General features: G+C 46.3%; 4 protein-coding genes across 4 annotated transcripts; 3 read left to right on the top strand and 1 right to left on the bottom strand.

Annotated features, from left to right (window-relative positions):
* The first annotated feature begins 1,732 nt into the window (after nucleotides 1-1,732).
* CC84DRAFT_520655 (uncharacterized protein) lies at nucleotides 1,733-2,916 on the top strand. Its single transcript, XM_018186604.1, has one exon. The coding sequence runs from the start codon at nucleotides 1,929-1,931 to the stop codon at nucleotides 2,778-2,780; it is 852 nt and encodes a 283-aa protein (XP_018038179.1). The 5' UTR covers nucleotides 1,733-1,928; the 3' UTR covers nucleotides 2,781-2,916.
* A 10,395-nt stretch (nucleotides 2,917-13,311) lies between these two features.
* CC84DRAFT_520637 (uncharacterized protein) lies at nucleotides 13,312-14,126 on the top strand. Its single transcript, XM_018186603.1, has one exon. The coding sequence runs from the start codon at nucleotides 13,480-13,482 to the stop codon at nucleotides 13,927-13,929; it is 450 nt and encodes a 149-aa protein (XP_018038178.1). The 5' UTR covers nucleotides 13,312-13,479; the 3' UTR covers nucleotides 13,930-14,126.
* On the bottom strand, nucleotides 13,910-14,825 carry CC84DRAFT_1161886 (NAD(P)-binding protein). Its single transcript, XM_018177851.1, has 2 exons — nucleotides 14,328-14,825; nucleotides 13,910-14,234 (listed from the first exon to the last, which is right to left on the bottom strand). The coding sequence occupies exons 1-2, from the start codon at nucleotides 14,783-14,785 to the stop codon at nucleotides 13,943-13,945; spliced, it is 750 nt and encodes a 249-aa protein (XP_018038177.1). The 5' UTR covers nucleotides 14,786-14,825; the 3' UTR covers nucleotides 13,910-13,942.
* A 4,134-nt stretch (nucleotides 14,826-18,959) lies between these two features.
* Nucleotides 18,960-19,774, top strand: CC84DRAFT_1184913 (HET-domain-containing protein; the record flags this gene model as incomplete). The annotated part of the gene is made up of 2 exons (XM_018180777.1): nucleotides 18,960-19,683; nucleotides 19,728-19,774. The coding sequence occupies 2 exons, from the start codon at nucleotides 18,960-18,962 to the stop codon at nucleotides 19,772-19,774; spliced, it is 771 nt and encodes a 256-aa protein (XP_018038176.1).
* Nucleotides 19,775-22,546: the final 2,772 nt, after the last annotated feature.

Below are 22,546 nucleotides of genomic sequence, written 5' to 3'. Positions count from 1 at the left end.
ATATTTCGGTAAACAAGATCGTCTGCAGTGGTTAAACAGTGGGAAATCAAGAAATGTTTAAGAAGTAGAATGGTCTCAACGTAAAAGGTACGGAGTACATAGCGTGAAAAGCGAAAGTGAAGAGTAATCGTGGATACTCCTGAAAGGTGAGTAGATGCTTGGAACCCCGTCATCGTCGTGGGCATCAAGCTGACACATAAATATGACTTTGCAGCAGTCCGCTAGCATTGAAGGTTTCTACCCTGTACATTAGATGATGTAAATTAAAAACCCTATTCCTAGTACTTGAACCCGGCCAAGCCGCCTCACTACGTTTAATCATTACTATCACGTAGATGATCGGTAATCTATCGCCAGCACTTCGATTAACCTGAGGGTACGTTGTATTGTGACTTTAGCCTTAAAATTGGGTAAATAGCCTTCAACAACATCGTCCCTCTTACTCAGTAAGTCGTCAGGGTCCCAATTCGCTCTCATTAGTCTGAAATTTAGCTACAGGTCCTCGTTCGATTGCCGTGTAAGCCATACCAGGAAAACCCCACCTAGCTGAGGATCGTCGATCAGATTCGTGGGGAACAATCAGCTTTGTCTATGATATATAATTGATACTATTGCTGTTCTCAATTCAGGATACGCATTAATGAGGCAAGGAAGCCTCCCACTTCAAGAATTCTTTTAGTGCCGTATCTCGCGCCATCTCAGAATCCGCGACGCCTGGATGAACTGTGGCCCGAGAATGCCGTCGCCACTAAATTGCTCTGTCACTTGCTCGATGCTTAGCGACTGAACCATCTTGCTAATGCAATATTTGGAGGTCGCAAAAATACCATGGCGTAGACACGCCGCAATGCTCCCACTACCGCAAAGACTTTCGCACTGCCAGATGGTGAGTTGAGCAGCATTGGGATGAAGTAATGGGCCACGTGGTAGATGTCCAGCGGGGTGACACCAAAGGCTTATGCCCTCTGTCCATCTTCTGCTGTATCGCCATCTGTGACCTTTAGATGGACGTTACCGGAATACCCCGAATTCGGGACCACAAAATCGAGTCGACAAGTCTTTCTGCCAACTGCGGTCAGGCATTCTTTGGCAAGGGAAGAAAAGTCGAGGAAGAATAGTCGTGCATCGTGTCCGGGTCCACTATGTCAATCGTATGAACGTTAAATGTGGAATTGCGTCTTGAATGATACCAACCAAGGCTATCTGCGCGACAATGTTGAAAGGGTGGACATCGAGCTAGGGCAAGCTGAACGTACGGCACGAACGCGGTATCGGAAACATCCCAAAAATTCAATATAACTTCAGCATTCTGGATTAATCTTCTCTTCGCGCTGAAAGCGGCGCTGTTAATGAGATGTGCGATGGACCGTTGTCTTGGACGGTGATGACAAGCGTTCGAGCTTTATCTCGCCCAGTTTTCTGCACCCCACATTCCGCATCACGCGTACCAGCAAGGTCACGACAATGTACTGTTTCGAAAAGGAGTTATGGTTCTGAGCAAAATTGGTTCGGGTCAGTCATATCATGCCGCGAAGCATGCCTTTGCCTGCCAATGCCTTCATAACCGCGCAAAGTCCATATACGACAAGGCCTAATACAGAAAGTCCTTCCCATTTAGAAACTGAATTTCGCAGCTCGCCAATAGCATATGCCAAGGGTATACCACATGCAATAAAATGCGCCTCCAACAAACGAAATGCAAGTGGTCTGACTGTGGACCCTGAATCCGTACCCGAGAACTTGCTTCGTGTACCAAGTAACACTGCGCAGTCAGCACGATCTGGAATGGCCGACCGGATCAACACGGATGTACTGAGTGTATATAAACCACCTGGTTTTTCGTCATCCTCAGGTAAATACCTCCAATATCTCAGAATCTGACTGCGTTTGCACCTTGACACTCCAACATTCAACCTGCTTCTCATATTATGATTACCATGGGACCTTTCGCATTCCTCTCCGTACTATTATCATTGCCTTGGAACATCGGCGGGGTAGGGACCTGTGGTACTGCTGATATTGTCGGCAACTCAGTAGCAAATTGCGACTGTCCAACTCGCACGTCCCTTACCCCAAGTTGTGGGGGTAAGGGCATGAAGTGTAACGATCCTTACTGCCATGTGGATACTACTGGCGAGCTCGTGGAATGCTTCGAAGGATGCGTGCAAGGCAACATCGAATGCGACGCCTGTTACCTCTACTTCCACAGCCTGTGCCTCTGCATGAAAAAGAGCAGCCTAAATTGCATTCAAAGCGGAGATTGGTGGTTACTTAACGATCATAAGCTGATTACGACCTCCAAAAAGGTACCGGGGATCTTGCAATTGGGTTCTGACAATGGAGGTTGGGAATTCGGACAGTCGCTCCTAGGCGCTGGCACAGTGGCCTCAAGGCAATGGGGGACGCTGTCCGTCAACTCGGTCCTTTCGAGAGACGAGGAGCAAATCCATATCCATGTCTGCGACAATCCATCAAGTGCCCTCAGGACGCATCTGTCAACCTTGAATTGGTACGACTTCAAGGACAAACCGAAGCCTTTGTTGGTGCCAATTGCAGGAAACAGCAGATTTCCTGCAGGCACGGTGCAATGTCAAGCGGCGCTAAACCCAGGTACACACATGGACGTCGCGGAAATTACCAGCAAATACGTTAATAGCCTTGGTGGATGTGAGCGAGAAAAAGTTGGAGCTGGTCTGATTACCGATAAAAATGATTATTCCTGGGTATGCCTAACGACAATGGATGATCATGCGGCGGTACAGCTATTCTGTTATGTATAATTAAGGTGATTTATACTATAAGGGGTTTCTACTTACCTAGACTAGGTTCGGACCTTGCGCAGGTATTCAATGATATTAGAACCCACGCGCGTGGCGCGGGGTTATGGGCTTCTTATACTCTTAAACCACCGACTCCTACTAGATCATTAACCTAGATTACGTGACATATCACGAGTCCCACCGATCCCAGGCCCGTATGGGCGAGGATCCCGCATAGGACTCTAGGACTCATAGGACTCTAGGACGTGTTGAACCCAGAAGGGTAGCTAGTCCTAAAGGGTTAGGGTTGGTTCTCGGGCAAGACAACCAAGGGTAGGAGAGGGATCTGTTACGATCACAAGGAAGCACGACAGGGAATCGGCGGGAGATGGCGCCACGTTACATTTGGCTGACGATAGAGAACAAGAGGTCAGCAGTAACGACGCTGCTCGGAATGAGCAAACACTGATATCACGTAATGAGGCCCGGCAGAGGCGAGGACTCATGGGATCTCAGGGTCACGTGATGATGTCCGGCCTAAAGCAAGATCCCTAGGGACCTCAAGGATTTGGCGGGACCTCAACAAGGAAGTGGAAGATAGTGAAGGATAGAATAACTAGTTAGTATTTAACGTACTTCATATGCGAGCGCGCTATATAAGCGAGCGCGCTACCTCAACCTACTTCAGACAACTTGCAACTTAGAGTACTCCACACCGCGCGTACGTACTACAATATATAGATAGCTCCTATATTATATTGTATCTTGCGCATCTTTCTAGCATGTACGAGAGCTATGGCCAGCCTCGCCGCAGCGTCAGCAGCGCCTTCTGCTCTGCCCACTCGCGCGCGCGCATTGCTCTCATGCATCTCCTCTCCTAGCTGCTTATTAACGCGTCTTTGAGCGATCAATTCCTCTCCATCTACTTAATTTAAGGTCCCTTGCTTCTAGATCCACTTTCTTTTGCGCTATTTACGCTTTATAGCTACTTTATTAGCTCTCTTAAGGTTGGTAATTTAGCTTTCTTATAAGGTAGCTAAGTAGGCTATTACTTCAGCTCCCATCTTAAGCTAATTAAGTATTATTATTATAGAAGTAGGTAATAAGCTCTTATAACTTTAAACTTAATTATAAATTAAGATTAATTATGCCTCTAGCTTATATATATTATTTAGTATTTTAGCTTCCTATATAGTAGCCTCTAGTAGAGCTAGTATAGGCATATATAGTTATATATTAAACTTTAAGAGTACTATATCTAGGTTATATAGGACTATACTACTGTCACGGTAACCTTAGAGGCTACCTGATAAGCATGGATATACTACTGGTAGTAGTATATCTTAGAGATATCGCGCGCTGGTAGCCAGTTAATAGATTATTAGATGGGTGGCCCGTCTGCTAGCTGATTGGTCAAAGCATGGCACTAGCCACCCTTGGCGAGGGCGTACGACGAAGTGAGAAGATAGATCTACGCTGGATAGGGGAGAGGACCTTTTCTCCTTATCCAACGTCTTGTACCTATACGTAGATACCAAACGCAGTATATTAATCTAGCCTACCTGGGCCTTAGACATCTTGCTTATTGCTCTCATGACATTACGTTGGATCACACCAACCAACCAATATGACTAGTTCAGCAGACCCGACCCTAATAATGTAGGCGATAATGGAACAGATTAAGATGCTGTAGGAGACCTTTTAGTAAGCTCAACAGGCTCAATAGGAAGCCTTCCAGCAGTCTCTCCAATAGATGCAGGATTAGCATCAAGCTGACATGGAGGCTCTACGCAAGGAGCTTACCACGCCCAAGAAGTCTATTCACTTTACTAATTCCCCTACGTTGACCCCAGCTGAGGAGTCGTTAGAGCCCTCTATGACGCCATCTGGCGATGGCTTAATGACTGTAAAGACGGTGCACCTAAGCGACCAACTACCTAACCCACCCATGTTTACCAGTAAGAGGAAGGACCTACCTCTATTCATTTCTCGATTGCGCATGAAGCTGGAGGGCAACGCTAACTAATACCCAACTAAACGCGCCAAGTTAATATACGCGCATTCGCGACTTAACTATAACCCTACAACACTTGTAGATCCGCTGATAGGATCTGACATAGCTACTATAGAGAAGCTAATCACCTTCCTCTGCGCTACGTACGACGATCCAAACAGAATACTATCTACCTAGAGTAAGCTGGATAACCTTAAACAAGGAAAGCGCCCTTTCCTTAGCCACTTTACTAAATTTCGACGCCTTGTAGCAGATACCAATCTGAATGAGGAAGCGTAGATTAATGCCTTACGCCACTTACTATCTAATGACCTCTAACGCGTAATGGTAGGAGCCAAAATCCCGTCTAACATCAACGAATACGCCAACCTAATCACCCAATATGATAACGACCTCTGATACCTGCCTACCCGCCTAACCCACCAATCGAACTATACCTACAAGGTCACGACTCCAAGACAGTAGCTCAACCCAGACATAATAGAGATTGATACATTATCGCACGCGACTCTATTAGAGTAGAAGAAGGATTAATACTAATGGAAAGAACTCTACTTCACATGCAGCGCCCATGGACATATAGCTAGGGAGTGCCCTAAGAAGACATAGATATAGACTATGGATTAATGGGGCTCTCTAAGTCGACGCGCGCCGTCACCTAGATTAGACATATCATTAGATATGAGCTCTCGCTCCTCATCTCAATCGCGCTCGCGACAACGACGATCATTATAGGGAAAAGCCCAGTCCTAGAGATAAGTCACTTAATGGGACTGCGCCAGATACAAGTCTCGATAGATCTATGGACTTATCCATTAGGTGGAACTTGGGAAATATAGATTAACATTCCCTATACGATCTAGCAAGGCAGCGCCAAATAATCAGTAACTACCTTAGTCGACACTAGAGCTATAGGATATGGTTTTATCCATTAAGACCTCGCGCGCAACTTAAAACTACATCTATAGCCACTACCCTACGTTATACAGCCCACCGGATTTAATGGATAATAACTTAAGAATGGATAGATCACGCATATAGCCAGTGTATGTCTCCTTCACTAGAACTACATAGAGTAGATTAAGCTCTACGTAACGACTACTAGCCAGCACTAGATAATTCTTAGACAGCCCTGGATGTATAAGTATTAAGTAAGGCCGAATTATAATAGAATAGCTAGAATTTATAGCCCAGTGCTGTCAAGACTACTGCATACGCACAGATAGCAACTCTTATATTAGATTAGAGAGCTCCTCTATCACGAAGAGTGATGACATGACCGGCGTTAGTAAAGCGTGGAGAACACCATCACTCTAGATCCAGAAGCTCACTTTAACACAGAGAGCGCGACATAATAACTGGCATAAATTACTACACCGCCAGTTATAAGAGTAGGACCTAACACCTATTGGCAGCCTTAATAAAGCTCCTACAATTAATAGTCTAGAGGAATCACCGCAGGATGATGCGTTAGATAATAATACACCTTATACTATCGCCCCGCAGCTTAATATATATGCGATATGAGTAGCGCCCCTAATAAGTCTAGCAAGAAAACCGGGACATAAGATCTATGCTATATCAATAGTAGACATCAATAAGGCGCTAGCGGAGAAGAAGGATATCAACCTAGCTACTAAGGTGCCGCCTAAGTATCACGATCTACTACATATGTTCTCGTGGAAGGAAGTAGATAGACTGCCTAAGCATTAACCATACGATCTGAAGATCGAGCTTTAGGGTGGTAAGTAGCCTGGATTTGGACCATTATACAGCATGTCTTAAGATAAACTAAAAGTACTAAGGAAGTACCTTACTAATTACCTTACTAAGGGCTTCATACGTGCTAGCAAGTCCCCTATAGCTTCGCCAGTTATCTTTGTAAAGAAGCCAGGTGGAGGACTATAATTCTATGTGGACTATAGAGCGTTAAACATACTAACTATTAAGAACTAATACCCTATTCCTCTACTTTAAGAAACACTAAGCCGCCTAAGCAAGGCTAAGTACTACATAAAGCTTAACATTATCACCACGTTTAATAAGCTATAGGTAGCAAAGGGGGATGAATGGCTAACAGCCTTCCGTACGAGGTATGGGCTATTTGAATACCTAGTAATGCCCTTTGGACTGGCCAATACCCCAAGTACATTCCAATACTATATAAATAATACACTACAACCATACCTAGATGTCTTCTACACGGCGTATATTAACGACATCCTAATATATAGTGAATCACTATTAGAGTACCAATAGCACGTACACCTAGTGCTAGGGGCTATAGAAGAAGTAGGCTTATAACTTAATATCAATAAGTGTAAGTTCCATCAAACTTAAGTCATATACCTTGGTTACGTGATTACCACGAAGGGTATTTAGGTAGATCCTAAGAAGGTGGAGGCGATATAAGACTAGGAATATCCAAGGAATGTGAAGGATATGAGAGCCTTCCTAGGCTTTGCAAACTTCTATCGTCAATTTATACCGGATTTCTTAAGATTAGCTTCACCACTAGTGAACCTCACGAAGAAGGATCGAGTATTCCACTTTAGTAGCGCCTATTAAGATACATTTAATTAGCTAAAGGCTACCTTTATAAGCGCTCCTATGCTCCGCCACTTTAACCCAGAGCTACCCATTGTGGTAGAGGCTAACGCCTCTAACTACGTAACGGCTGGAGTACTATCCCAGAAAGACAAGGATAGAGAGCTACGACCAGTCGCCTACTACTCTAGGAGAATAAACCCCGCTAAAGGCAACTACGAGATATACAATAAGGAGCTACTAGCGATTATGCGCTATTTCGAATAATAGAGGCCTAAACTAGAAGGCGCTACCTTTCCCATTGAGGTGCTTAGTAATCATAAGAACCTACAGTACTTTGCAACGACCAAGTAGCTAAGCCATAGACAAGCTCACTAGTTAGAGTACTTATTGCGATTTTAATTCACGATCACCTATCGCCCTGGTAAGTAAGGCGAGAAGCCAGACGCGCTCACGAGACGATTATAGGACGTTTTAGCATAGAAAGGAGCACGGGCAGCTCATAATTAGATGCTATTGCACCCCGAGCTATTCAAGCCTACCATAGATCTGCGGCTATTAATCATGGACAGGACGATCGTACAGATTATAGATGACGAATACCTAAATGACGAGCTGATTACTAAGACGCTATAGCTCCTACGAAGTGGAGCCTATAAGTCAAAGAGAGTGACACTTAGTAAATATAAGATTAGAAATGATCATGTATACTATCGCGATCATATAATAATACCTAATCATGACGAACTTAAGATTAAGCTTCTACGCCACGTCCATGACTCACCTATAGGCGGCCACCTGGGTAGAGGCAAGACGCTGGAGATCCTGTAGTGGGAATACTATTGGCCCAAGATGTTTGAGACGGTTAAGTGATATGTGGCCTACTACCATACCTGCCGCAAGGCAAAGTCGTCTAGAGATAAGTACCATGGTCTATTAAAGCCTCTACCTATTGCGGAACGACGTTGGTAACACATCTCTATAGACTTTGTAATAGACCTACCAGAGTCTAAGGGATACACGAACATCATGGTAGTGGTTGACTGGTTGAGCAAGTATAGATACCTAATTCCTTATAAGGAGATCACTACGCCAGAGACAGCACGGCTTTTCCTACGATACGTATGGGCCAACCAAGGACTACCCACTATGATAGTCTCTAATAGAGGTAGCCAGTTCGTCTCAGCATTCTGGACAGAGCTCTATAGCCAATTGAAGATTACAGCACTGTTATCCTCAGCGTATCACCCAGAGACTAATGGACAAACAGAAAACGTAAACATAGTAATAGAGCAGGTACTACGTGCATATACGAGCTATACGTAGGATAATTAGGTGGATTGGCTACCTATGGTACAGTTTAAAGCCAACAATATAGTGTTAGAGTCTATATAGGCGTCGCCCTTCCTAATCTACTACGGCCAGAATCCCTGCATGGGGTTCGAGCCGCCCACTATAGTGTCTAGGCCCTATAGACAGAGACTCGACGCAGCTACTACCAATCGCATGGTGGATAAGATAAAAGATATAGTAGATCTTATTCGCGAGGAACTAACCTGGACGTAAGCCTTACACCAGGAGTATGCGAATTATACACGACAACCAGCGCCTACCTATTAGATAGGCGATCGTGTCTGGCTAGACGCACGAAACCTAAGGACACAACGACGCTCTAAGAAGCTTAACTGGAAGAATGTAGGCCCATATAAGATTAGCGCGGTGGTCTCCTCACATGCCTATAAACTAGAGCTGCCTAAATCAATAAGGATACACCCTATATTCCATGTGAATCTACTCCGGCCAGCGGAGCCAGACAACGCCTATCTACCAGGATAGCAGGTAGAGCCACCCGAACCAGTAATAGTTGACGCAGAACCAGAGTATTATATTAAGAGGATAGTTGACCTCTGTTTCAATCGACGCCAGAAACGACACGAATACCAGGTTAAGTGGACTAGATACGATGACCTGACCTAGGAGCCAGTAATCGACTTTGCTAACACCGCCGCTGCAGAGGAGTACCATTAGAAGTACCCTAATAGAGAGGACCTAAATAGGCAGATTAGATAGCCGTCCGAAATAATATTAAACTAGACACCTACATAGATCCTCGCAAGCTTAGACTATAAGAGAGGGAGGGACCTAATGTTATGGTAACCTTAGAGGCTACCTAACAAGCATGGATATACTACTGGTAGTAGTATATCTTAGAGATATCGCGCGCTAGTAGCCAGTTAATAGATTATTAGATGGGTGGCCCATCTACTAGCTAATTGGTTAAAGTATGGCGCTAGCCACCCTTGGCGAGGGCGTACGACGAAGCGAGAAGATAGATCTACGCTAGATAGGGGAGAGGACCTTTTCTCCTTATTTAACGTCTTGTACCTATACGTAGATACCGAACGCAGTATATTAATCTAGCCTATCTAGGCCTTAGACATCTTACTCGTTGCTCTCGTGATAACTACCGCCTTAAAAGCTTATCTTAATATTACTCTCTATAATAGAGTGCTTAAATGCTACTTTAAATGCTAGTAAGAAAGTAGTTTTATTAATATAGTTAATATAGTTACGTACTAAGCTAGAAATTTAATTACCATATATCTACTTTAATGGCGAGAAATAGCCTATATTAATGTCAGATATGAGGGCGTGTTCTAAGTATCTTAGTGTTGTTATTAGATGGCTGGGGCGGAGGCCGGAGGTAGGATATTAAGACTTGGCTAAAATAGGGCTAGGATAGGTTATCTGCCAAGACCCACACCAAAGGGCGCCCTAGATAGAACCTCGGCCAATACACCGAATAATAAACCCATCTCATCTCTAGATCACCGGTATTCATTAAATCACTGTGTGAATCTGACAATTAAGTGGCTAGAGTAGGTATAATAAATAAGTAGGTATATAGAGAGTGTTACGGTAACCTTAGAGGCTACCTAATAAGCATGGATATACTACTAGTAGTAGTATATCTTAGAGATATTGCGCGCTGGTAGCCAGTTAATAGATTATTAGATGGGTGGCCCGTCTGCTAGCTAATTGGTCAAAGCATGGCACTAGCCACCCTTGGCGAGGGCGTATGACGAAGTGAGAAGATAGATCTACGCTAGATAGGGGAGAGGACCTTTTCTCCTTATCCAACGTCTTGTACCTACACGTAGATACCAAATGTAGTATATTAATCTAGCCTACCTAGGCCTTAGACATCTTGCTCATTACTCTTGTGACATTACGTTGGATCACACTAACTAACCAACATAACTAGTTCAGCAGACCCAACCCTAATGATATAGGCAATAATGGAATAGATTAAGATGCTGCAGGAGACCTTTTAGCAAGCTTAGTAGGCTTAATAGGAAGCCTTCTAGTAGTCTCTCTAATAGATGTAGGATTAGTATTAAGCTGATATAGAGGCTCTACGCAAGAAGCTTACCATGCCTAAGAAGTCTATTTGCCTTACTAATTCCCCTATATTGACCCTAGCTAAGGAGTCATTAGAGCCCTCTATAACGCCATCTGGCAATGGCTTAATAACTATAAAGACGGTGCACCTAAGCGACTAACTACCTAACCTACCCATATTTACTAGCAAGAGGAAGGACCTACCTCTATTTATCTCTTAATTACGCATAAAGCTAGAGGGCAATACTAACTAATACCCAACTAAACGCGCCAAATTAATATATGCGCATTCGCAACTTAACTATAACCCTATAACGCTCGTAGATCCACTAATAGGATCTAATATAGCTACTATAGAGAAGCTAATTACCTTCCTCCATACTACATACAATAATCCAAATAGAACACTATCTACCTAGAGTAAGCTAGATAACTTTAAATAAGGAAAGCGCCCTTTCCTTAGCCACTTTACTAAATTTTGACGACTTATAGTAGATACCAATCTAAATAAGGAAGTATAGATTAATGCCTTATACTACTCACTATCTAATAACCTCTAACGCGCAATGGTAGGAGCCAAAATTCCATCTAATATTAATGAATACGCCAACCTAATCGCCTAATATAATAATGACCTCTAATACCTACCTACCTGCCCGACCCACTAATTAAACTATACCTATAAGGTCATGACTCCAAGATAGTAGCTTAACCTAGATATAATAGAGATTAATATATTATTACGCGCGACTCTATTAGAGTAGAAGAAGGATTAATACTAATAGAAAGGACTTTACTTCACATGCAGCGCCCATAGATATATAGCTAGGGAGTGCCCTAAGAAGACATAGATATAGACTATAAATTAATAGGGCTCTCTAAGTTAACGCGCGCCATTACCTAGATTAGATATATTATTAGATACGAGCTCTCGCTCCTCATCTCAATCGCGCTCGCGACAACAACAATTATTATAGGGAAAAGCCTAGTCCTAGAGATAAGTCACTTAATGGGACTACGCTAGATACGAGTCTTAATAGATCTATGGACTCATCCATTAGGTGGAACTTAGGAAATACAGATTAACATTCCCTATACAATCTAGCAAGGTAGTGCTAAATAATTAGTAACTACCTTAGTTAATACTAGAGCTATAGGATATAGTTTTATCCATTAAGACCTCGCGCATAACTTAAAACTACATCTATAGCTACTACCCTACGTTATATAGCCTACCAGATTTAATAGATAATAACTTAAGAATAGATAGATTATATATATAGCTAGTATACGTCTCCTTTACTAGAACTATATAGAGCAGATTAAGCTCTACGTAACGACTACTAGCCAGCACTAGATAATTTTTAGATAGCCCTGGATGTATAAGCATTGAGTAAGGCTGAATTATAATATAGAATAGCTAGAATTTATAGCCTAGTGCTATTAAGACTACTACATGCACATAGATAGCAACTCTTATATTAGATTAGAGAGCTCCTCTATCACGAAGAGTGATAATATAACCGGCATTAGTAAAGCGTAGAGAACACCATCACTCTAAATCTAGAAGCTCACTTTAATATAGAGAGCGCGATATAATAACTAGTATAAATTACTACGCCGCTAGTTATAAGAGCAGGACCTAACGCCTATTAGTAGCCTTAACGAAGCTCCTATAATCAATAGTCTAGAGGAATCACCATAGGATGATATATTAGATAATAACGCACCTTATGCTATCGCCCTATAGCTTAATATATATGCGATACGAGCAGCGCCCCTAATAAGTCTAGTGAGAAAACCGGGATATAAGATCTATGCTGTATTAATAGCAGACATTAATAAGGCGCTAGTAGAGAAGAAGGATATTAACCTAGCTATTAAGGTGCCGCCTAAGTATTACGATCTACTACATGTGTTCTTATGGAAGGAAGTAGATAGACTACCTAAGTATTAACCATACGATCTGAAGATCGAGCTTTAAGGTGATTGGCTCTGCGGCGCTGTGCATTAGTCTCTCTTAGTGTTCACTATATAACATGCTTCTTCCTCTCTGCGCAACAATCTTAAAATTGGCATTCACTACTCGAAGATGGCAACACCAATTTCTCAACGTCTTCGTTCAGCAGAATGGAATAAATTCGAGGCTCTGAATGCTCTGAGGGGTTGTTGGCTTATTCAGAGTAGCTGGATTATAACGATTGTCGCGATGCTCAGGAGTCCATGAGGACTCGGTCCGAATAGGATCGATAGTAACGTAGATTGAACTGCGACATTTATAGCTAGCCGAGAAACGACCAGCTATGCGGCTTCAATGCATACGCGCCTGTATTGCTGGTGGTTATGAAACGGAACACACCATGATCATGGATATGGATGGCAAGTCTTTTCTCGTTGATTGCATTCTAAGATAATTATATAAAGAATTCCAGCCTACCCTTGACGGAATTCTCAGCCAATGAGCCGCGTCGGAGAGAGCACGGCACCCCTGGCTAGCGCCAGGCCTCGTTCAAAACCCCCTTCGGCTACTCCCTTAACAAGAATAATCTCGCCTTCCTACTGCTGTAAGCACTAAGAAGATAAGATATACTGGTGGGCCCGAACAACCGTTCCTGCTATCGTGTTCTGGTCGCGTCTCTGCGGTTACAAACTCCTGATGGTGAACGAGAGGCGCGCCTTCAGTAGGAAGCATACATCCCGTCACTACATAATACTTTACCTGTCTTTCCTGCCATTCTTTTCGTCCTTAGGCTGGCCATGGATCTGTTCATCTGCTATCCTGAATACCACGTGCTAGTATGCAGGTCCTGTGCCTACGCTGTTGCACCTCCGCACCTTGCCGCGCACATGGCAACCAAGCACGCCAACGATATCTGTAGCAAAGATAACCTGCACAGAACTACTAAGGTAGCTGCTACGCTTGCGACGCGCCTTAGAGAGGAATACGACCTCCTTGATCCTACGACCAGCATTATCCCACGCCCACCGCCTACGAAGCCGCCATTTCCCAATCTCAAGCCCTATCCCAGGGCGGCTATCCCAGGGCGGCATCGACACCCAGCCCTAGGTGTCGATAGGACCGCATCGGCGCACAGTCAACCGTACGGATCCCGACGTACGGTGAGACAGATAGCTAGAAAGCAGGGGAATTACCAATGGGAACCCACGCTGTTGTCACATATTTGCTGTCAGAACAGAAGGAAATAAAATAGAATTTCCTTTACCACCCATGAAACTCTCCGGTATACACCGCCAGCTTTCCACCATACACTTTCTTGGAAGCCTTTGCCAGAACTATCATCATGCCATCGCAGGATTCTTGAACAGTTGTAGGTGCATGATCGCCCATTCCCACAGCTTGTGCCGCCGCGTTGCCCAAATCCGTTGACACATGTCCGGGGTCGATAGAAAAGCAGTTGAGCCAGTTATCTTCGGCATCAACGCGTCGGGTGTACCAATTAAGTACCGTTTTAGTAGGGGCGTAAGCAGCGTTGGGTATGGGGAGATGGTTCCTAGACGTTTCCTTAAAAAACATGCACTGGATAGAGTAGCTAAAGAATGTAGCGAAACGGTTGAAGCTTTGGTAAATGAAAAGAGACACCTACCCCAAAAGTCCAGCCGACGATCCCATGATCATGAAGATGGGCTCCCGCGCAGCCTTCTTCAATAATCCCCGAGTAGCTTGATACAGTGCGATGACACCATATACATTCGGCTGCATGTGGGCCTTGATATCCTCTATTTTGACATCTGCGACGGTGGGATAAATGTATGCCACGCCCGCATTTGCAATTACAATATCAAGATGCCCAACTCCATGTTTCTGCTGCAATTTCGCAACAGCATCATGTGCGTCCTTCTCAATGCTGGCGTCGATTTTCACGACGATGAGTTGGGTGTCGGGACCTGTAGGTAGGCTGTGCAAGGCCTGAGCAGTTGGATGGCCTGGGTTACGCACAGCTGCAATGACGACATGCGACGGTTTCGCCAAAAAACGTTCCACGAGACCAAGTCCGATGCCTCTGTTAGAGCCTGTGATCAGAACTGTTGTTTTGGTTTCCATGGCGTAGAGATAATCGAAGTATGTTGGTACTTTGAGTAGGACAACTACTCGGCTATGTATCTGGCTTTCTGCACACAGAAACTGCACACAGAAACTTGAAGTATTACTCAGCACTCTGATACCACTGACAATCGTCCGCTGACAATTATCCGCTGACAATTATCGAAAACGTATCTTTGTGGAACAGTTGCCTTCACAGCCTAGCTGCAATACGGGATAAAGATAAATTGGGCATGCAAGCCTTACTGTAACGGGCCACCATCATTCCTCCTATTTCCATCTGACGCCTGGCTTACTAATTCCCTATCCCGACACTATGAATGCGAACCGAGTGGCTGTGATTCGTGAAGCACTGAAAACACGACAAACAGTCAGCGCTTCCAGCAGTCGGCAGTACGGTTGCTACGGTATTGCCAAGCTACGGTTCGTAGCAATCAGTACCGTAGACGATTAGCGCCGTAGTAGCAACCATCAGTAGTAGCTTTTTGAGCCGTATTACGGCTCTACGGTTTCCTGATTAGGAAGGAGGCGTGAGTTGAGCGTTTAGGCGTCGGATGAGGCAGATCCGGGCTGCTTTAGGCGTGGGATGTACCCACATGACTTTTTCTCTACCCTATTTTGTATAACGTGTTCCACCAGTCATCCGCCAACCCACCAAAATGGCGCGACGCGTCCTCCACAAAACGCGCCATGCCAGCCCCCCAGAGTACTCAGCAATCCCGGAAAGAAGTCAGACTAGCTCTTTCAATAAAAACAATTCAGAATAAGCAAGTTTTCAGTACTCAAAGTGCTGCACAGCTATACAATATCCCTCGAACAACGCTCCGAGGACGCATGAGCGGTGCCCTACCTCAGGCACAAGCCAACGCCCAGAAACGAAAGCTATACCCTAGCGAGCAGCAGTCCCTTATTCAGTGGATCCTTGTGCTTGACCGACGAGGATTTCCGCCCCAGATTTTTGACGTACGACGAATGGCAGATAATTTACTTGCTGCACGCGGCCAGGTCCCTCCCCCCGCACCTATAGGCAAGAACTGGGTATCCCGCTTTATCAACACTCAGCCAGAGCTCTGGAAGTTGGATAGATCTATAGCCAGCGCGCCCTATGTGAGGATCCTATCAAGATCTCTGCCTGGTACATGCTTGTGGAGGAGACGCGCCAAAGGTACGAGATACAGGATCGAGATACCTTCAACTTTGACGAGACTGGCTTTATGGTGGGTGTTGGGTCCTCATCGTCTAAGGTGGTCACAAGCTCAGACACTATAGGCAGAGCTATACGCATACAGCCAGGCAACAGAGACTGAGTCGCGACGATTGAGTGTATCTGTGCGTCTGGCTGGTCTATACCACCCCTTATCATCCTCTCTGGCAAGCTCCACCAGGCCGGCTGGTACCAGGGCCTACCTGCCGACTGGGTACTCGCAGTTAGCGACAATGGCTGGACCACTGATCAGCTAGGGCTTGCCTGGCTAGAGCACTTCAACCAGCACACAGAGGCTCGTATAGTAGGCACCTGGCGGCTGCTCATCCTAGATGGCCACAGCAGCCATGCTACTCCTGAGTTCGATGCCTACTATATAGAGCATAAGATAATCAGCCTCTGTATGCCTGCGCACACAAGCCAACTCCTGCAGCCTCTTGATGTGAGCTGCTTCTCCCCACTCAAGGCAGCGTATGGGCATGAGATTGCTGAGCTTGCCCGCCAAGGTGTCTTCCATATTGATAAGGATGCGTTCCTCTCTCTCCACCTACGCGTACGGAGCTCTGTATTCATAGAGCAGACTCTATAGAGTGGATTTCGAGCAACTGGTCTAATCCCTCCTTACCCAGAGCGGGTCCTCTCATACCTGACAGTGGTCAGGACCCCGCCACCACCAGGGACAGCAGCAGGCCCTGAGGCAGTATGAACAGTGGATACGCCTCATACTACTGCCCAGCTTGAGCGGCAGGCAAAGCTTGTACGAGATCGCATCCAGAGACAGTCTCAGAGTCCTACAAGCCAAGCTATCGCACAATTTGTTAAAGGCTGTCAGCTAGCAATGAACTCAGCAACAATCTTGGCAGAGGAGAATAGGAAGCTACGGGTAGCTAACTCTCGGCGTAGGCAAAGGCAGGGTAGGCGGAGACAGTATATTGCTACAGGAGGCATCTTACAGGTTGAGCAGGGCCGCGCTCTAGGTGCTACAGCTCATCTAGCTCTAGCTGAGGCTGCTGAGGCTGGGCCTACTCAGGGACTCCAGTGAGCACCACCAACGTGTAGCAAGTGCCATGAGCAAGGACACAATAGGACCCAGTGTAGACGGCAATAAACTATCCTTCTACAAAATTGTATTTAAAAATGCCCTGTAGTTGGGGAGATATCGGTGTTGAGGTGTCGCTCACTTTAGTGGGGTGGCCGGATGACTGATGGAACACGTTATGCCTCTCGAGGACTAACCTTGCTAATACGTACCCCTTCTGGAGCCTCGGTCGATTAGGCTTCTACGTCTGGGCGAGAGCTGGGATTTTCACTCTTACTGTATGACTGTCCAAGTGATAGTTATGGTTGGGACCTTGTGACGGTATCTCTGGATCATGTGCAACCCTTCCTAGCCATCTCCTATGTTTGGGGCGACTCTACGCTGAAGAGGAAGTTACGTGGATTACGAGGAACATTAAACCTTTCCGAGAATGTCTGCGGCATTCTACACCATCTGTCTTCCACGTATGAACGGCCTTTACATGTCTGGACCGATGCTCTGTGTATTGATCAGGCTAGTATGGAAAAGAAACAAACTCAGCTACCCATTATGAGTGAGATTTACAAGATGGCGGTCCAAGTCATTGGCTGGCTTGGGGAGGTGTCTGTGTTCGAGTTTTACCCTAACAGAAGATCGGACACTGGTTATAGTCTCATAGAAGCTGCAGACGAGATCTCCTCTTAGGCGAAGAGAAAAGATGTCAACGAAATCTTCCACAGAATTCGTGCAGGTCGGAGGGTTCTTATGCCAGTGCCGGCGTGACAGGGGCAGAGAACTTATCCATACTTTCGACTCTCTCTTCTCGCGGAAGTGATCTGATCATACCTGGGTGTTCCAAGAAGTTGTGTGCGGCTCATTAGTCGTCATTGCTTTCCAATATGAGGCCGGGATCTGGTCCAAGAGATTCTCTGGGATGATCTATTCCTTTACCTACACAATCACAAACTTCTCCACTTTGATGAGAACATCGAGGCCATGGAGCACTATTATGGGTCTTCGAACGTGTGCATAATGGCTGGACGCCGTTACCTCGGATGAAGCTCGTCTTGGCCGCCTCGAACTGGGCCCCGCTCGTGCGCTCCCACTTCTCCAGCACCGGCACCACTTCGTCTTGAAGTATCGGAAGGCCTCCCAGTGCTGCTTGCGGTGCCGTAGGATCGTCCGATGGAAGAGTCTCTTCGCCCTCGTTGCCGTGCTGCGCAGCTCCGCATCCTCTCTCCCCTGGCGTCGCCCGCCGTTCTGCGTCGCTGCGGTACCGTGGCTGCTGCTCATGTCGCAGGGAGCTGCTGCAGGGCATCGAGCGCCTTGGCCGTCCGCCCCCTAGTTCGCTTGTCGACGGTTCGTAGTCGGACTCTGACGGCGCCATCGGGGCTCCGGCACGACGTTGGGTGATCCGCACGGACCGCCTCGCAGCGGGAACTACCGGTTCAGTGGCTTAGCAGACGCTCCCGCGCGCCGGAAAGAACCACGGGCTCGAAGCGCGCTCATCAACCTCATGCCTTCGCATTCAAAGCCGGATGCGAAGTGTGCATCTTATGACTCATCGATCGTCTCCTATGTGTCTCTACCCTAACAAATCGAAAGAGCGTCCTCTACGTTTTAGGTTCGGATAAGCGGCGTTGTATGCAGGTGCAGCAGCTACGTGTTCTTCAGCCTTGCCTGCGCCTCAGCCATCTAGGCTGTGCTCTTCACTGTCCACCATGATGCAGTTCGTCCTTCGCACGTTGCGAACCTCCTACATGATTGTATGTCGGCACGATACCTATGTACCACTTAGGATTCTCACTATCCTGCACCGGCCACATCTCAGCCGTGGTGATTAGCTGAACGAGCCGGCATACTCAGTCGATCTCCCAGCCTGCCCCGCACAAGTCTTGCCAACCTGCCACTACCGCTTCCGCCTACGAGCTCCGGCTACGCTGCGCGACGCGATGCGACTTCTGAAGTACACAAGTGACGGCGGTCTCGGTCTAACCGAAGACTTGACCACTGACGAAAAGGTGCCTCCTTATGCGATCCTCTCCCACACCTGGCAGAAAGGGCAAGAGTGGACCTTTGACGACCTTTCAAGTGGCAACGGAAAACATAAGACTGGTTATCAAAAAGTTTTGTTTTGTGCACAACAAGCTCGGCGTGACGGCTTGGATTATTGCTGGGTGGACACATGCTGCATCAACAAGTCCAGCAGTGCAGAGCTCTCGGAAGCGATCAACTCCATGTTCCGCTGGTACCAAAATTCCAAGAAATGCTACGTATACCTACTGGATGTTTCGTGCAGGGACTTCGCAAACGGAGGCCAATCTTTCCGGAAGAGCAGATGGTTCACCCGCGGATGGACATTACAGGAGCTTATTGCTCCGGCATGTGTCGAGTTCTATTCCTTGGAGGGTAAACAGATCGGGGACAAGAGTTCCTTGGTGCAAGATATTCACAGTATCACTGGAATTCCTATCCAAGCTCTTCAAGGTTGTCCTTTGCCCCAGTTTAGTATCGACGAGCGAATGTCATGGGCAAAGAATCGCCACACGGAACGGGAAGAGGATGCAGCATACTCTTTGCTTGGAATTTTTGACATCCACATACCGCTTCTATACGGAGAGAAACGGGAGAAAGCATTTGCTCGACTCAAAAGAAAGATCATGAAATCTTTCGAGGGTCAATCTTTGGTAATGCCAATAGCAAAACTTTCTATGGAGCAGCTAGACCACGAAGGCGGATGCTCTTCACCCCGCCCAAACGCACATGATCGAGAGTTCGTAGAGCGACGTGTTAGCCCTGGCATTTTCAACGTCCATACGAGCGCTTTGCAACATGTTGTAGCCCACGAAGACATCGACTCCATGCCACGCTACGTGGTTCCAAAGTTTCAGCGCAATAAGCCGAGGCCTGAAGTACAGACAAACGTAGCTGGGACTTTAGATGGAATGATGAAAGAACTTCATGGTTTCAAGCCTGAAGGCAAGAATTTGGAGACCATCCTAAAGAGGATTCTTGGTCCTGCGCGTCATCCTGTTAAAGTCGATGATCACACGGGACCGCGATTGCACACCGAACTCCGAGGCTATGGCGAAGCCTTCGATAGTATCCCTGAGTCTATGATGGAGCAAGCAAAGGATAAGTACAAAACTGTACTTCCGAAACTTATAAGAGACGAGCCTAGCGGGGCGTTTAAACGTAATGGAACGCTTGGCCAACAAGTCGAGATGGCTCGAAACGCTACCAATAGACTTTCCAACCTGGTCTCTCCAACGAACCGCGCGCCTTATTCATCGCAACAACTGAATGAGTTGGAAGGACACTTTGCGGGTAGGGTCTTCATGCCGTTTTATTAGCGTGACTTACATGCTCGCATAGATAAGCAGGTACGGGATCTGATCGGACATGCAGATATCCAGGCGATTCTTCAATATCTACAGGATATGGATCTTAAGGCAAAGCTAGACTCACAGACCACAGTGAATGATTGGCTTGATGTGACGAAGTACAACCACCGTTCCGATGTTACACAGTATTTCGATAAACAAATCTCGTCCCGTCTCGAAGGAACATGCGAATGGATCTTATCACATCCCGCTTATAATGATTGGATTTCAGACGAGTACCCAGTCGGTGTGACCAGAGTGCTGTGGATTCATGCACCTGCTGGATATGGGAAAACGGTACTTTGCGCGAAACTCGTCGAGCACTTGAAAGCCGAGAAATCGTTTCCTGTTGCTTATTTCTTCGCCTCTCCCCACGCTCAAGCTGGTGGCGACCCAACATTTATCATCAGATCTTGGATCTCACAAATAGCACAGCTAGACTCAAACGTCTTGGATCTAGTACGACGGCATTGTGAACCAGGAGGAAGAGCATCTGAGGCTGCGATCTGGTCTCTCCTCAAACTTGTTAAATCCGAACCTCGTAGCTATGTTTTGTTTTTGGATGGGTTCGACGAATACAGTCGGCTAGAGGGTGCCCGTTCACATTTCTTGCAGAAGCTGAAGGAGGCTACCAAGGGAGCCCTTTCACGTATACTGATTACAAGTAGAGACGAAACAGACATATACGAGGGATTGTCCCCAAAAGGAGACCAGGATACCAACCACGTCATACAACATTGTAGAATCACCAAAGAAGAAGTTCGACACGACATATCACGTTTCTCCAAAACTGTGGTCGACAGGAAGCTACCGAACAAGGATAACCGCCTTAGACAGGATTTGGCGGAACAGCTCACTGAAAAATGTGAGGGCATGTTCTTGTGGATTAGACTACAACAGGACCAGTTGCGAGGCGGTAAAAATGCGAAGCAACTTCAGAACATCGTCAAAAATATGCCGATTGGTCTCGAAAGAACCTATGAACGGAACTGGAATTTCATCCTAAGTCACCCTCCCGAGGACCAAAATCGTGCCTTGGCTATACTGAGGTGGACAACATTTGCATTGCGGCCATTGACGGTCTCCGAGATCACTGAGGCTCTCATCCTTGAGTTCAGTGATGATGGGAAAACGATACAGTGGGATGAACTGCCAGACAATATCGATGATGAGTACATCAAAGGCGAGATTATCGACATTTGCGGAGCCCTCGTTGAGGTCAGGATGGAGAAAACTGGAGTCGGAGCTGGTTACAGAACCATTCATTTAATCCATCCATCAGTTCGAGAATATTTACTCTCCACCTTACAACAAACCTGGGCATCCAGACATTTTGTCAAATCCGATCAATCTCTCACACAGGCTGAACAACACAAGCACCTCGCAAAAGTTTGTCTTAGCTATCTAAGCTGCGATGATGCCTGGCAGCAGCGCACTATGCAAGGGGCCGAGGAACGCGGTAGTTTCGCCCGTTATGCCGCATGGCATTGGAACTCTCACATGACTTCTGCGAGAGATGATGACACTGAACTAGTTTATTTGGCGAAGGCTTTTCTCGATCCTAAAAATCGGAATTTTGAGCAGTGGAGAAGACACGTGGAGACATACGAACCATCCTCAGCTGGAGCTGAAAAGACAGATTCTGGTCCTGCAGCACCTTTGTACTATGCAGCTTTGCTCAATCTTCCCGCAGTCATGGAACATATCTGGGCAGAAGGCCAAACTCAATTGAACGCGATAGGAGGCGAGTATGGCACCCCATTACAAGCGGTGTGCTTCAAGGGTCATCAGTCAGCATTCGACCTATTGATTGGCTGGGGTGCAGACCCCAACAAAGAGGGAGGAATGTACGGAGTGCCGATCAATGCTGCTATAACCGGGGGGCAAGCAAGCATGGCTAAGGCTCTTATCGGTATGGGTATAGATCATACGCTGAAAGACTCCATGGGTCGAACACCCCTATATACGGCTGCAATGAACGGTGAGGCAAGAATTGTTGAATTATTGCTCGAAGGAAAGTCCGATGAAAGCGAAGCGAATAAATATGGATGGACACCTGTCAACACAGCTTCAGGTAGTGGCCACCTCGAAGTGGTCAAGCTTCTGCTCGAGAAAGGAGCCGACATCACAGTCCCTAGTGATGATGGATGGACACC

This window comes from Paraphaeosphaeria sporulosa (genome assembly GCF_001642045.1).
Source record: "Paraphaeosphaeria sporulosa strain AP3s5-JAC2a unplaced genomic scaffold CC84scaffold_3, whole genome shotgun sequence".
Classification (NCBI taxonomy): Eukaryota; Fungi; Ascomycota; class Dothideomycetes; order Pleosporales; family Didymosphaeriaceae; genus Paraphaeosphaeria; species Paraphaeosphaeria sporulosa.
This window is presented reverse-complemented; position numbering and strand designations above follow the sequence as displayed.

Excerpts from the sequence above, each read along its gene's own strand:
- CC84DRAFT_520655 (XM_018186604.1), top strand. The coding sequence starts at position 1,929 with ATGATTACCATGGGACCTTTCGCATTCCTCTCCGTACTATTATCATTG.
- CC84DRAFT_520637 (XM_018186603.1), top strand. The coding sequence starts at position 13,480 with ATGGATCTGTTCATCTGCTATCCTGAATACCACGTGCTAGTATGCAGG.
- CC84DRAFT_1161886 (XM_018177851.1), bottom strand. The coding sequence starts at position 14,785 with ATGGAAACCAAAACAACAGTTCTGATCACAGGCTCTAACAGAGGCATC. Across the intron at positions 14,235-14,327 it reads TCGTCGGCTGGACTTTTGGG|GAACCATCTCCCCATACCCA; the intron begins GTAGGTGTCTCT and ends GGAAACGTCTAG.